A 14,515-nucleotide genomic window follows, 5' to 3' on the forward strand; every position below is an offset into this window, starting at 1 on the left:
GGGGACTACCCACTACTGCTAATGGGAGTCACCCATGTAAATCCCTCTCATGTCAGCATGGTAATAGGCTGCTTAGCATCCAATTAGTTTCATTTCATACAGTTGTTGTTCATGTTACAGGGGAAAGAAAGTGGGAGCAATGATCTGGCCAAAGCACAGTGCTCAAGGCTGCACTTCCTCCTTCAGCTGTTCCAACTGTGGTCATCCAACACTCACACTTTGTCACCATCTTGAATGGCTGGAATGATTTAATGGCAGTGGCTACAGTTTGTCATTGCAATGGGACAGATCTGTGAATCAACCAGCCCCTCCTGCTCTCTAGGATCATGGTGGGACAGAGCAAGATTTATTCTGGATGCTGGGAATTGTTAGTCCTTTGCCTGTGCAAGTGCAAACCCACACCCCCCTCAAAAAAAGGGCACTTAAGCCCTTGCTTAAGTCTTTATTGATTTCTAAGGAGCAAGAGCTTGTGATTAAAGCTTGCTCGTGCTTAGGCTCTTTCCTGAATTGGTGCTTCAGTCCTTACCCCAGCAAAACTCTCATTGATTTGTGCAGGAGCACAGGCTGGCTGAGCCCTCAGGGAATGGCTATGTATTTATTTGCAGCATGGTGCTCCTCAAACACATGACAATTTCAGAGCAATTTTGTAACATTACAGCTGCATTACTGGTGTGTTTTAACTGGCCATCAATAGAAAACTGGACTTATTTATTGTGGTTTGATATTCCAAGCTAGGTAGGAACATTCAGTCCTGGCTTGCAATCCATTTTGTCATGTAAAATAAATTTTGTAGGTTAGATAAGTCAAGAGCTTACTCTTGCAAAATATCAGCCTGTGTCTGAGAGCTGCGGTTAGGCTGCATCGAATATTCAAGTACAGGGAGGAAAGGGAAAGCTCTTCTTATGGCTCATTAGAGATAGCAAAAAGATACAAAAAGACTCACCACCATTTTACACTTGTAAAAAATATCCCTAGTAGGTTCATATTTTTAATCTTCAGTACAAAAGCTCTGTAACTACAGCAAGGCATTATTTTCTGATGACTAGCTACCTTTTTTTCTATAGCCTCTGGCATTGAAGCTCTCAGTGAAAAAGACACTTTAGAGGTAGTTCAGGCAGTTCATTTTCTGTCAATCAACTCTCAGGCTCTAAGTATAAAGGCAGTAACATGACAAGATTTCTATTTTAATATCTTTACTCCTGATAAGATAATCCTAGAGGAATGGCAGTGATCAAATATTTACAGGCAGTGCTCACTGGCACAGTCTATTGTAAAATTAAATACACAAAATTATGTGGGGATAATGTTAATGTTGTGATATGAGGACAAAAGGCAGAATACCTGAAATGAAGGTTGACTATTGTTAATAAATCCTCCTCTGCAGTGGGGATTTGCGCTGCTGGAGCAGAGAATGGAGGAACAGCTTCCATTTTGCGATTTGTGACTCTTTCTGCTGCTTTTCAATGGCTTGTTTGCTATTTCAACATATTTAATTATGTAAGAAGCTTAAGTTTCAAGCTTGCTTTTGTGTATGTGTACTGTGTCTGTCTCCCACGGCGTGACTAAAAGTGGGCACTGATGAGGAGCCCAGGGGCCCTGACTGGACCATCCTCTTGGAGTACAGGCAGTAGGCCACATGATGAGGATCAGCTGAGGCCAGGAAAGATCTACCCTTCCAAATCCTGCCTTCCCACACAGGACAGAGTCACAGAATCACAGAGGTCTTTTCCACCCTTAACGACTCTAACCTCATCTCCTCCAACCATCATCCCATCCCCACAGTCCACATCACTTCACTTCTTAGCGACATTTCCATGTTTGTTTCTTCAACACCTTCAGGAACAGTGATTCCACCACCTCACTGGGCAGCCTGTTCCAATGCCTTACCACCTCTTTCTGAGAACAAATTTTACTTTTAATATTCAAGATGAACCGTTCTTGGTGCAACTTAGGGCCATTAACTCATGTTTGGTGGTTGTGAAGCTGCTCAGTAGCTCTTCAAGACAGGAGACTGAGCAGCAGTAGTAAAAAGTGCAGGTCTTAGAGCTCATCACCCACAAGTACCGCCTTGAGAAGGTGCCAGCAGGTCGGTGCATGTCCTGCAGCAGGACTCCCAGCCTTGGAGCCAACAGGAGTTCATCAGTAGGGCAAATAGCAGCCACTCAGCCACTTGAAATGAGATTCTTATTTTCCTGGAGTTGCCTTCCAAAAAAGTGGGGTGGGGAGGAATGAGCACAGAGAACAGAGGAGGGTGCTGGAGGGAACAGTAGATGAAATCTTCATCCTGAAATGCAAAGCTAGAAAGACTCTTATCCCAATAGACTCTTTTTTTTTTTTCTTTTTACCTAAGAAGAAAAATTGCATTTTCTAGCTAGCTCTATTCATGAGTGTGCAGAGCTCTGTTAATGGGTTGTGCCAGGCTGTGGTCACCCTATAGAGCTATTGGCAGGAGAGGTGGCAAGTTGGAGAGGACTATAAGGGAACTCTGCATGATATTTTTTGATGAGCTGATTATTCAGGAATTTCACAACAGCTGAAATACATCACTCTGTTCCGAAACTCACAGGTCTGCCAACACTCAGGACGGCTTACATGAGCAGCAGCATTTCCTTCTTTCCAGCGCTGCTGGTTTGTATGTTCAGAACTAGATGCAGGAGCAGGACAAGTCATTTCAGCAGCCATCGACCACGGTGACAGTAAAATGGGGAGTGGAGAGGAAATAGAGAGCTGAGATTGAAGCGAATTAGGAACTTTCATGGCTGTCTCTGTCTGTGTAGTTAGGATTAAAAGTTTTCCTTTAGCTCTGTGGGTAGTGGAGCACTGATTTTTATTGCTCCACAGACCATGCGTGACTTTTTTTAGAATTTATTTCAGGGCACTTTTAGTCCTCAGCTGCCCTTCAGGGCGCTGTCACAAGCCAAAGCTGAACTCAACTCACCAGGAGTGACATGCAGAAGAAAGGTATCTGTAAGCTTGCATAGCATGACACAGGCCCAGGCCAAAGCCTTTGGAGCTATTCCTAATGTTTTTGCCCAGCCCTAAAAATCTTTGTGTGAGCAGATGGTGCCAGGTGGCCTTCAGATGGGACTGTATGCCAGGGCTGCCTGGTGTGGCAAGACCCAAGTCCATGGACCAACAGTGTCCCCAATGGATCGGTGCTCTCAGACAGGCTGCTATGCACACTGCCAGTAAGATGGCTGTGCTCCTGCTTACAGGACTAATGGTGCAAGAGACAGCTTTTCTGCAATTTCTATTTCAAAGCGAGCAGGGATAAGAGGGCAGCTGGAGCCACGTCTTTCTCCCAGCCTGTTCCTACAAAGTCAATGAAGAGCAACGCAGCTGAAACACAGCTATTCTGCTAATGAAAACAGAGGCATGCAGGCATAGTCATCAGATCCCCTTGGAGGAACTGCTCACTTCAACAAAGTAAACTTTTACTAATGGAAAAAGCATAGGAAATTTGCCTGTGTATAAAGACAGGAACATGGTCCCAAGCCATTAACAGCAAGCACAATCAGCTCTGCCCTTTGCTAGGAAGCCACAGCACTGGGACTGTTCTATTTGCACAGTGTCGACCTAAGCCCTGCACAGCAAGCTGCTCTTCGCCTTTCTGATTTTTCCTATGTTTTCTCTTCTCAGTGGAAGAGCTCAGTAACTTGCAGCATCGCCCAGTTAAAGGCAGGCCCTGGGCATGCTGCATGCTGGACATGACCCAAGTCCCAGCATAAGTACAAGTGAATGAGGCTGGAAACAAAACACTTGGCTTACAAAGACCAGCAATGCCTTCAGCACAGGGTATCCTTGCACTTTCAGCAAGTGTATCATTGTACAGAATGCCCTGGGTGAAGAAAAGTTTACAGGAAAGATATGAATGACCCAAACCCCAGCCTTAAAGCTCAGGTCTTAAAAATGGGCAGGGGAGTTGACTCTACATACTGCTGGAGGATGTCATGTACTTCATAATCTGCCTTTTCTAATCTCTTCTCTCTCACTCCAATCCTTTCTCTTTCTTATGTCCCTCATCTTTTGCAAATTCCCTTTTAAAGCTGGAGCTCAGCACATAAATATTTTCATGCAGCATAAATAGGTTGTTTTGTGCATAATGCCACGGAAGGCTTTTTTTTAAAAAAAAAAAAACACAGGACCTTTAGTGCTGTGATAACGGCCTCCTCATTTACACAAATGAAATGTTCCATACAGCTCAATACTCATCTGCTCAGCAGCCCCCATGTAAAATGGTTGGCACAGCGCCTGCTCATCATGGGCTACAGCATTAATAGAGAATATTCCATACTTAATAGGAAACCACTAAGGTTTGGAAATACCTTGTAAACGTAATGGATGCTCGGGTTTTCCATTTAGCATTTTCCCACTGGAGCAATCTTTGTTTTCTTTCTTCACAAAATCACAAACACTTTAAATATTTAAGTGCGAAAGGGCTACCATTCATGTTGGCCCATTTGCCAGCCTGTCTGCTCAGTTTTTCTTCTTTGTCACCTCTTGCTCCCTGATCTCATTTCCTGTTTAGTCAGCCCTTGTTCAGGGTCCAAGAAGTGCAGAAACCATCAGAATGGCCTTTTCATTTACTCTGCCTGGAAAAAGAAATCGCATTACAATAGCTACAGTTTTTCAAAGGGCTAATGTAAGATATGGGTTGCCACATCACATCATGGTAAATCTTTGAAATCAAACCTGCTTTTCAGAAGCTATATTTTAACAGCGACGCAGTAAAATCTGGAATTAAAATCAGCTCTAGTGTTTTTATTTACATTTGACCAGCAGAGATACTTCAGACCAATAGGCTGAATTCCTCTGTGGTGTAGAGTGCAGAGAAACTTTGGGGAAAACTGTGCTGCATGCACATTTGTCCATTGTGTATTTTCATATTTCTCAGGTCAGAGTGTGACTCTACAGCGCAGACTACTTTGGAACATTTGGAATGCTGAGCACACTGTGCTGCTAAGCATGCAAAGCACTGCCTGACTGTGGTTTGGACCTGACCCTAAAATCCCCCAGTGTTTAAGGAAACCCTGCACCACACATCCTCCTTCTGCGTGGCTCTTACTGAAGGACTCGGAATGCCCAGGGGGACACAGAAGCTTTGGCTGTAGCTTCCCCCCAGCTCAAGGGTGAGATGATGTGTGCTCTTTTCATGCACGTCTTGCAGACTCATTTCTTCTCCCATCTGTTGACTTCTTTTTTCTTCATTACGTGTTAGCAATCAATGACTAACCTACCAGGATCCTTCGCAGGGCTCTGAACACAGCATTTCTTGCCAAGGGAGCGTTCCACACGAGTGGCTTCTGCTCACGTTGTCTGTTGCTGCAAGTGGGACTTTCATGCCAGTCTAACCCTAATGCGATGACTATCACGTTAGCAGCTTTACATATTCATTGATTTGCAGAAGTGTTTTGTATTGCCTTAAGCTCCGAAACCTTTGTGACAATGCATTACAAACAACAGACAAAGGAAAGATCTTAAGAAGGGCTACAAATTTCTTGTTCTGCTATCTTATCTGGTGGAATAGTACCTCTCCAAGTTTATCTTGTCTAGTCTACAACAAAGCCCTGTTTTTTATGAAATGTCACGCTGCTAAAGGATCTAATTTTTCTTTGATACAATAGCCTACGTACAATAACTGAATCTCAAAAAGCACAACACGAAGTAAACACTCTATAATGTATCCAAACACAGCAGCTATCCAGTTATTCTAGCACTTTATTTCAATTTAGACCAAGGGACAATTTTAAAAGATTTGCTCCCAAGTACACAATTCAGAAAAATATGACTTACTACTCAGAGCAGTACTTTGACTCAGCGCTGTTAGTTGTCTTAGCTGAAATTCATCCTTGATGATATCCAAAGGTCCAATAATATTTTTCATTGAAGAATCCCTTATTTGTAGAACATCGTAAAATCATTCAGCTGCAACTCCAGGGCAACTCCAGAGAACTGCAGAACGAGGTCTTCCTTATGTCACAGGATGTTTTTCACATTGTTACCTGAGAAATATCAAATGCACTGGTTAAATATAATAGTATCTTTGATGTGTGTTAGTAAGACAAAATGTAAGGCTGTTTATCGCTAACGAGTTGGGTGCTCATTAGTGTGCTCCATCAGCAAACACTGACAGCAAAATGCAAAAGGAAATGTTCAGTGTTAAATCCACACACAGCACATTTCAGCACCTATTATAGCCTGTACTATAAGAAGAGGAAAAAAACCATCGCATGCAACTACTTTAAATATATATATCAGAGTATGAAAGAGAAGCATGTTTGATTTATTACCCACTTTTTTCAATAAAGTTCACTTCCATATAATACTAATGCCTTTCTTTCATGTTGCACTTTTCATTCCTAACTCGCAAAGCACTCCAAAAGAGGTCAAGATCGTTTTACAGAAAACAAACATGAAGTGAAGCACCTCTCTGATGTCACTGAGTAACACAGTGCACAGCTCTGTTGACTGCTAGTCATAGGAACGAGGGATTACAGAGGGCATCTTGTGTCATCAAATCCAGCTTCTTACTCTTCAAATCAATTTTGCTGTAATAATCTCATGCAAGACACTTTCTTTGGAGTGTCTGATCTCTCATATAAGCTCCTAAAATGCTCTTTCAAAATCATCATCTCTTGTATATCCTCACCCATCTTGACCCTGTTGGGTGACTCTCTAGGTAATGCCAAGGCATTACACATCAATGATGAGGGGTCATTACTCTGACTTCAGCCATCTCTGACACTGGAGTATGAGCTGGGATGTTCTTCCCTGCCTGCTCCAATTTTATGCATCTTATAGTGGGCCTTCCCAGAAAAAGACCTATACTAGGTGCCACAACAGGCTGGTGGAAACAAAGAAATGCTGAGAGCCTGCCAGCTGCAGCTGAGTAGAGCAGTATGCACCATGTGCTGACCCCATGCACAGAGTCATGTTATTGCAGCACTAACTGGAGGCCTGCATTAGCCCAGGATGCTAACACAAGTGGGGCACATAATTGGCCTTTTGTGTACAGACTGATATCCTGGCAAACAACAGCGCCTCGAATACACTCAGTCCAATGTATTTCCAATGTCCATCACACCTCTCCTTTTTCAAACAGCTATTTACCAGAGGAATTATATTGCCTTTCCACCCTCACAGCCTTGGTACAGAAACACAAAGGCAGCTCTTAAGCTTCAAGGTCATGTTCAGGTTGCAGGTTTGAGTGTCCTTGTGGGCTGTTTCATTATGCAGCAGCTACAGCAATAGGATAACTCGATACAAACCTTTGCTAATAATTCAGCATGAAGTAGACTTTTTGCTTGGGATCTTTTCTGTGCCTTCACTTCAGACCACGCTTAGAGCTGGCTTCACTACTCAGAAAGCGGTATCAGCTTATTAAACACAAAGCTGTTCCCAAGCATTACACAGGGGCAGGGCCTCTGAACTTCTTTCCCCAGGCTGCATGCAAGGCTTGGATCCTTGCTGCTGTGAGGCTGCAACTCCCCAGCCACCCAACTTCTTTGTTTGATTGTCTTTTCTCACTGAAACATAAGCTTCCCCTTTTCCATGGCATTTCAAGCGACAGTACCCATTGTATGCACCTCTTGACTGACAGCTCGGTGGCAGCCTGTGAATTACTCGGCACGAGTTTTATGAATTGGTTTTAAGAAGGATCTGGCTGCTTAGTGAATGCATCTTTTTGCAGCTTTGAGGAGCAAGGGATTAGTACCATTTTAGCATAAGTTCAGGTAGAAAAGTCCTTGATCACAGTTGGTATCACCTTTCCTTGAAGCTCAGCATTGTCTTCTCCATTTTCCTCACAAACAGTGCTTAACAGACCACACTAAAAATACTTGGTGTTTGACAGACAGCTCAGGTAAGCATTTAGGCTTCTGGATATGCAAGTTAAGGGAACATCTGGCCTTCCGTCAGCTTCCTGTGCTAACAGAAATGCATTTGCAGCTTCGCTTTTATGCAGCACAGTCTTGCCTGTGTCTCTGGCCGTGACATTTCTGCTGTAGCTGTAATTGCAGGATCCAAGCAGTGCAGTATGGAATTCATTGTACTCTTTACAGCTGAATTAAATGGCCACCTACAGGGAAATGGAAGTCCAGAGAACGAGATATACAACTTTTAGCACAGTACCACTTACATCCTCAAAACAGAGCTCTGTTCAGTCTGAGAATAACATTATGTTTATGGTGGCCTCTGCAAGAGGAAGGCACTTCACTCATAACCACAGCTAACTCTATTGCAGCTTTGTTTCCATAAGAATAACAACATGCTTCAACTAGAAGAATTATCTGCTTTGATGCTGAAGCTGCCGTGCATTAACAAACCACATTGGCTCGGGGAAAGCCTTTCCTCTTAAGCCTTCTAGGGTGAGTATTACTGCTATGCTCAGTCACTACATTTCTCCTGGCTGTTTACATCTTCCCTTGAAGAGATAATTTAACTCCCGTGCATAAACCTCCCTGCTACAGAAGTGGTGGCTGTGGATGCTTTACACTTCAAAAATACCAGCAAGGGCCCCGTTATGTTTGTCTGTGGAATTTCTGTTGATATTAACCTTCCTTCCATTCCACTGAAATGATAAAAAGATTACTTTATATGTACTCGCTATAGAAAAAAAAAAAAGTTTTGGGTGAAAAAGCACAGACCCTATGATCCGATCCATCTTCTCTTTGCTATTTCCAACTACTTAAAGCATAATGTCATTCTAAAACGCACACTTGGAGTGTGGCGTTCTGTTCTGACAGATTGTTATGATGTTTTCCAAGGTGACCTTCATAAAGCATGTTTCTTTTGAAGCTTATATTTCACTCTCAGGTCATAATAGTTTCACACAGACAAGCAAACTGTCAGCTCCTGCTTTCTAATTAATGGTTCTTGGAGGCTGCTGAGTGGGGGATATAATTAATAGCACTTAAGGCTGGAGTGCAGCAAAATCTATAGCTGATTACTAGGATGTGTGTTTACTTCAGGATTATATGCAAACAATTCCTAAGTGCAGCCATGAACAGCTCTCAGTGATGCTCTTGGGGATGTCCCCAAGACCTGGCACACCTCGACTCTTACTCCAGTGTAAGCTCTCCAAGAACTGCCACGCGTATGAAGCAAGGCTCCCACAGCTGATGGGCACTCACCTCCACTGATGCTATTCCCCACAGCAGAATTCACAGCATGTTGTACTTTCTTTGCTGGCGTGGTGGACACACTCCAAGGCATAATCATCACTCTGCGGTTTTATTAGTTCAAAGTGCCAGAAATAACGGGAGGGTTTTTCTTAGAGTAACGCTGCCAAGGAGAAGTTCTTTGAGCCATCTTGTCACACTTGTCTAAATTTAAGGAAAGGGATGTGATTGCTCTGGTGCTCGTGGTTGCACATGCAGCATGAACGATCAGATGTGCCGGAGCAAGACGAGATGCGAGTCAAATTGCCAGTTTAAATTCCCTCTGGTCAGCTGCTGCTAACAGTGGTAATTTCCCTGCTGAAGTCAATAGAATAGCATCTTTTCATGCATGCTGATATCTTGGTACAGAAGAGGCAGTCATGAGGCAGGATGAATGCTCTCAAAGAACGAGATCATCTCTTTCACAGTGGGGTGAAAAAAATGAATAAAATTTGTATTCTCTGACAAAGTTTAATAGACTATATTCTCCAGAAACACTGCCAGACTGGGGATGAAGGGTAAAGCTGACATTAGAAATCCTGCACCACTGTGCAGCTTGTATTATTTTTGAGAGATTTAAAAATGAATTTTGCATGTTGGATGACAAATACTCAGATGATTAAGCAATTAAAAGCTATGGGATATTTGCAGCTCAAGAAGCACTAGGCAATGGAATATCACTGCCAATCTCCTTTATGCAAAGGGACATTTTGACATCATACTTAAGACTGAACACTTTTCCAGCAGCACAGAAATATGACTGCAATTGCACATAAATAGGAAAACTTTTACTGACACTTCTGCAGCCTGGTTCTTTCTTCAGAAGCCACACTACACACTGAAACTGCCTTTGAAGAGAAATATTCTTCATATCCTATCTGAAGGTTAGTAACCCTTTTAATCTTTAGCCTTTTGGCTGTCATGTGTACCATGATTTAAAATGCACAAAACAGACTATCAAAACAGCCAGCTCTAGACAGAAAAAATGTTAAAGGTGCAACTGAAAACAAGCTTGCAAATTAAGATTCTGCATCAAATATTGCCCTTTGAGTGAGGACTCCTTCCTCGTGGTGCTACCTCAAAAGATATACCAGTTAGCAAACATAACCAACACAAGAGTAGAAACAGCACCTGGAGAGGTCAAATCTCGGTGCCATTAAGCAAGAGAGCAGCTAACAGGAGCAATGACATTTAAAATGTTCTTTCCATTGAAAGTTTTTTTTTTTCTTGTCCTTATTCAGAGTGACATTGAAGTTCAACTTGGATATCTCCAACAATTTGGGTAATGATTCAGCCATGGCTACCCACCAAAGAGGGATAAGCACCAGCATGCGTAGTAGGAAAAGAATCAGGAGCTTCTTACCTTTTTCAAGTGCTTCTTACGAAAAAGAAAGTCATCTAAAAGTCCTTATTGATCAGATAATCTATAAATACAGATAAAAAAGTGTCCCTGTACCTAATCAAGTCACACAGGAGTTGTGACAGTTGGTGAAGGACTTGTGATAAACGTAAGGGCAGCTAGGAAGGCTCTGAGGCACTGCTCAGTCTGTCCAGGCTAATCTAGCTGAGCTGGGATTCCTTGAACATAACACTTAAGTAGAAAAATAATGCATGAGGCCTTAAAAATTGCCATCTGTTGGCTCGAGAACACACACATTCAGCTCTTTCTGACTTTCCCTATGCTGCATGAAAAAGCTCAAGTCAAACAGTGTCCAGGTAAACTTATAAATGGCAAAATAAATCCTTTGTAGGTGAAAAACAAAAATAGCTTTGAAGGAGAACGCATATAACCTTGCTAATTTGCCAAGAGTTTTCAATCTTCATCATTTAAGAAGCAAGGTTAAGAGAGTAAGTAAAGGTTGAGAAATTCAGAAGATGCTCAGATACACCTTTATCAGAGGTTCAGAGCTTTAAAGCTCAGAAGCAGAACAATGTCAATCTATTCTCCCTGACAGTGATGCCTTGCATTGGGAACCAAGGGTTGGAAGGACTGTTTGTACTAAGCAAAACACTCTCATGATAATGATGCTGCTGAGATTTAATTTACCAGCCTGTTCTAGGAAAGGTAATGACCTTAATATCATGGAGAACTTATCAAGAGGTCATCCATGCAGAGACACACTGATTTATTTTCATAATAAATGGAAATAAAAGTCCTGCCACATGTATAAATTCATTCCTGCAAGCCAATTCCATCTATAAAGCTTTGTGTTTAGTATCAGGAGATCCTAAGAACATATTACTAATATGTGGGTATCTAATTCCAGTTCCCTTGAGAACCTCTCTGTAAATGTACTTTAAATTCATTTTTAAACAAACCAAAAAAACCCTCCTAAATCCCAGACATTCCCACCATATTCTGAATACTATTCATGCCATGGATGAAGCACTTCATAATGCCTCTGTTTGTAGAAAGGACTGCTGGCATATGTATTATCTAAGGACATGGTCCTTCTGCCTGAGTCACCCACTTTTCTGGCTCTCAGAAATGCTCATCTCCAAACAAATCCCACAGTCACAGCTGAAACTTAACTGTGTAGCCCAAACCCTATTTCTGGCCCTTGATCTCCCTATGTGCCCAACTGGATCAGTCCCAGGTGCTGAGAACAATCTTCCCCTGCTCTTGCAAATGACATGTATTACACAGCTTTCTCTGTGCCAGCCCACAGAGATGCTGCCATGGTTAATTGGCCTGGAGAAGCTGGTGTTTTTGCTGCAGTCATCGCACAAGTGAAAAACAGAAAGGAGAGAGTCCAGTAAACCAGCCCAAATGGAGAAGACAGAACTGCAGAGATGATGAAGTTGTCACGCACAGGTGCCATGTGTGCCATGTAGCTGAGCTCAAGATTTTTCAAGCTGGGCTGCAAGCAGTGAGTCACAGGCAGAGAAAAGAGATATTTATGGGATTTTAGTTCTTCCGAGGAAAAAATATGAAAGTCAGAAATGACAGAGAAATGAGAGTGCTGGATGGTGACAAACAACATATGGGGAACAGAGGAGAGGGAGCTTTTGGCATCACTGCTGCAGCACACATCCCAGTGTAACTCATCGTTCTCTGGGGGCCAGTTCATTTCTACAGAAAGAATCTGGCTTCTGGGACTCTGGGTACAAAATGAAAACCTTTCTGTTTCTAGAGCACCAATGTTAGTGTTTGCCAAGTGTTTCCTCTTTTCTATTCCCCCCTACATATATTTCTTTTCCTTTCAGGCCAACAGGAATTTAGCAGAACAGGCTGTTTTCCAGCAGGCATAATATTGAATGTTGAATTGATCAGATGATTTAAGATGTGCAGGAGGAAGTTAGCATTTGCACATACTCCTCTATAGTCTGAATTCTGCTGGTATCTGTTACTTGTACACAAGCACAGCAGCTTTTAACTCATTGTCTAGGTATCGTGGTGGCTATCTTCTGTTCTAAAAGCAGAAGAAGGACATCTTAGGACAGGCATTCATCTGGAGTAACTACTGACGGTTCTGATTTCCAGTGTGTTATTCTTTTCCTCTCTGGTAACTAAAAGCTCTAAGTTGGTTCTTACTGAAGGATGAGGACATTATTTTAGCTACTGTTGGAGCACTTTTTGGAACAACACAAACCTAAGAGCTCTCATTTCTTCTGTTCCATTCTACGTAGTCTCACGTGTCCTTAAAAAGCCTAGAGAGAACTGAACAGTTCTGGGTGTTGCAGGAGTATGTTGATGTGCAAACCATTACCTTTAGTTTTCTTGAAAATACTTCTTCAGAATTGCTGCTTCAGCTGCCATTTCCTCTTCTGTCCTCCACTTGTCAGGGGAATCCTCTTTGTCATGGCCCTGCAACTTTTTTTGAGAGAAGAAAAAAAATAGCTTGTTGATTTTTTTTTTTTTTTTTTTTGAGTTCTGTTGTCACAAGCAACACACATCTGACTGAAACTATCAAAGTATTCCTTGGGTTTATGGGATGGAGAGACATGGAGATGGAAAGATGAAGGATGAAGGTTACTGGTTTTGGACTGCAACAGCAGTAGAATTGGCTAAGTGGCTCTGAAGGATTTATGATGATAACACAGGGTGCCTGGATGAGTAATAGGCAGTGACAAAGTTCACCTTTGTGAGCTGATGATCAGATACCTTGTGAGTCTTTGATGCAAAGCTGGTAGGTAATAGGATAACAAACCCTCTGGCAGCTTGAAGCGCCCATTACACTGGTGGAGTGGTCCAGGCAGAAGCTGCCTGGACACCTTGTCAGTAATTCCTGTAAAATTTTCTCTCTGCTTTTTTCCTCTTCCCATGGGGCTAGCTTTCTCATCAAAGACCTATTGTGATAACAAGGTCCCATTGTAGCTGTTTCCATCAGCAGTTTATACCAGCAGTTTTCAGAAGAGATACATTACTTCCCTGCATGCAAGTTATTAGTCCTTCCTTGCCCTTGCTTTAAAAGTGAGGTACAGCCCTACTTTAGAAAGGAAAATTCTTTTAAGAACACTATATTTCATCAGCGATTTAATGGGAAAAAAGATCAAAAGTTGTGAAACAGTTAATTTTTCAATCTAGCTGCATAATACACCTGCAAAAAGATCCCATATGTAGTAAGAATTAAGTGACATTATAGCAGACCTGAAAATTTCAAACCCATCTACTGCTTCTCCAGAAGAGAGTCCTATTTTATGGCAGATATTATGTGGTAGCACTCGAGTGCCTATTTGTACATATGTACACTCAAAGAATTTCTACCACTCATCAAGGGAAGACTACATTAACAGCAGGCAAGAGAAACATTTGCATTAATTGCTTAAGTATTGAGATTTCTAGTGTGTCTCTGGGTACAGAGACAAGTACAGATTGTATTAACAGCTTCCATGCTTCTGAAAAACGTTACAATATCAACTCATTGTTAATGCCACAAACAAAGCTGGAAGCTAAATGAATTTACACCTTTTAATCCTGGGCAAATTTTAGTTCAGAAGATGAAGCAGTTAGAAACAAAGACAAAACAATATTGTACCTGCCAAGCAAACTTCATTACTGTATATGGCATGTTTAGCAATAAACTAGGATTGTTAGCATATATCCAACTCACACATACTTTTATTTGTGCTGTGTTTCTCCAATCCTGAATTTTGCTGCCAGCTATAGTCCTGTGCGTTTTTACATTCTGCAGTACAGATTTCTTTCTGCTCAGCAGATGAGGCTGCTTTAGAAAGCTATTTCCTTTCATGCCAATATGATACAATAGCTGTAGGCAAATTAAAGTGTATTACTGTTTGACTAGTATAGAACTAATCTTCATTGTTATGTTAGCTCTAGGTATGCCATAAATTCATCTTGTAATAATGCTATAGAATTATGGAGAAAGATTTACATACCAGGAGCAGGTACACTG

The 14,515-nt window shown here is 41.9% G+C and overlaps 2 protein-coding genes across 25 annotated transcripts in view; one reads left to right on the forward strand and one right to left on the reverse strand.

The window, feature by feature from the left end:
* LOC116237322 (uncharacterized) overlaps positions 1–14,515 on the forward strand; it is a 227,617-nt gene that overhangs the window by 206,035 nt on the left and 7,067 nt on the right. For 11 of the 13 annotated variants that reach the window (XR_016470133.1, XM_090148353.1, XM_090148343.1 and 8 more), the window contains one exon: positions 4,895–5,436. The exons of 1 other annotated variant lie outside the window; for it this stretch is intronic. The gene's annotated coding sequence lies outside the window, so the exon portion shown is untranslated. Of the gene's footprint in view, positions 1–4,894; positions 5,437–8,242; positions 9,170–14,515 lie in introns of those variants that run through there. One more of the 13 variants, XM_090148345.1, reaches the window with a different exon arrangement.
* Positions 5,573–14,515, reverse strand: part of FHIT (fragile histidine triad diadenosine triphosphatase) — a 511,778-nt gene continuing 502,835 nt past the window's right edge. For 4 of the 12 annotated variants that reach the window (XM_090148333.1, XM_090148339.1, XM_090148334.1 and 1 more), the window contains 2 exons: positions 12,869–12,972; positions 5,708–6,002 (listed from right to left, as the gene is read on the reverse strand). In XM_090148333.1, coding sequence (XP_090004459.1) covers positions 12,871–12,972 — 102 coding nt within the window. In that variant the 3' untranslated portion in view covers positions 5,708–6,002; positions 12,869–12,870. Of the gene's footprint in view, positions 6,003–9,242; positions 9,324–12,868; positions 12,973–14,515 lie in introns of those variants that run through there. The other 8 variants (XM_031606392.2, XM_090148340.1, XM_090148341.1 and 5 more) reach the window with 5 other exon arrangements.

This window comes from Phasianus colchicus, chromosome 11, assembly GCF_987193195.1.
Source record: "Phasianus colchicus chromosome 11, bPhaCol1.hap1.1, whole genome shotgun sequence".
Lineage (NCBI taxonomy): Eukaryota > Metazoa > Chordata > Aves > Galliformes > Phasianidae > Phasianus > Phasianus colchicus.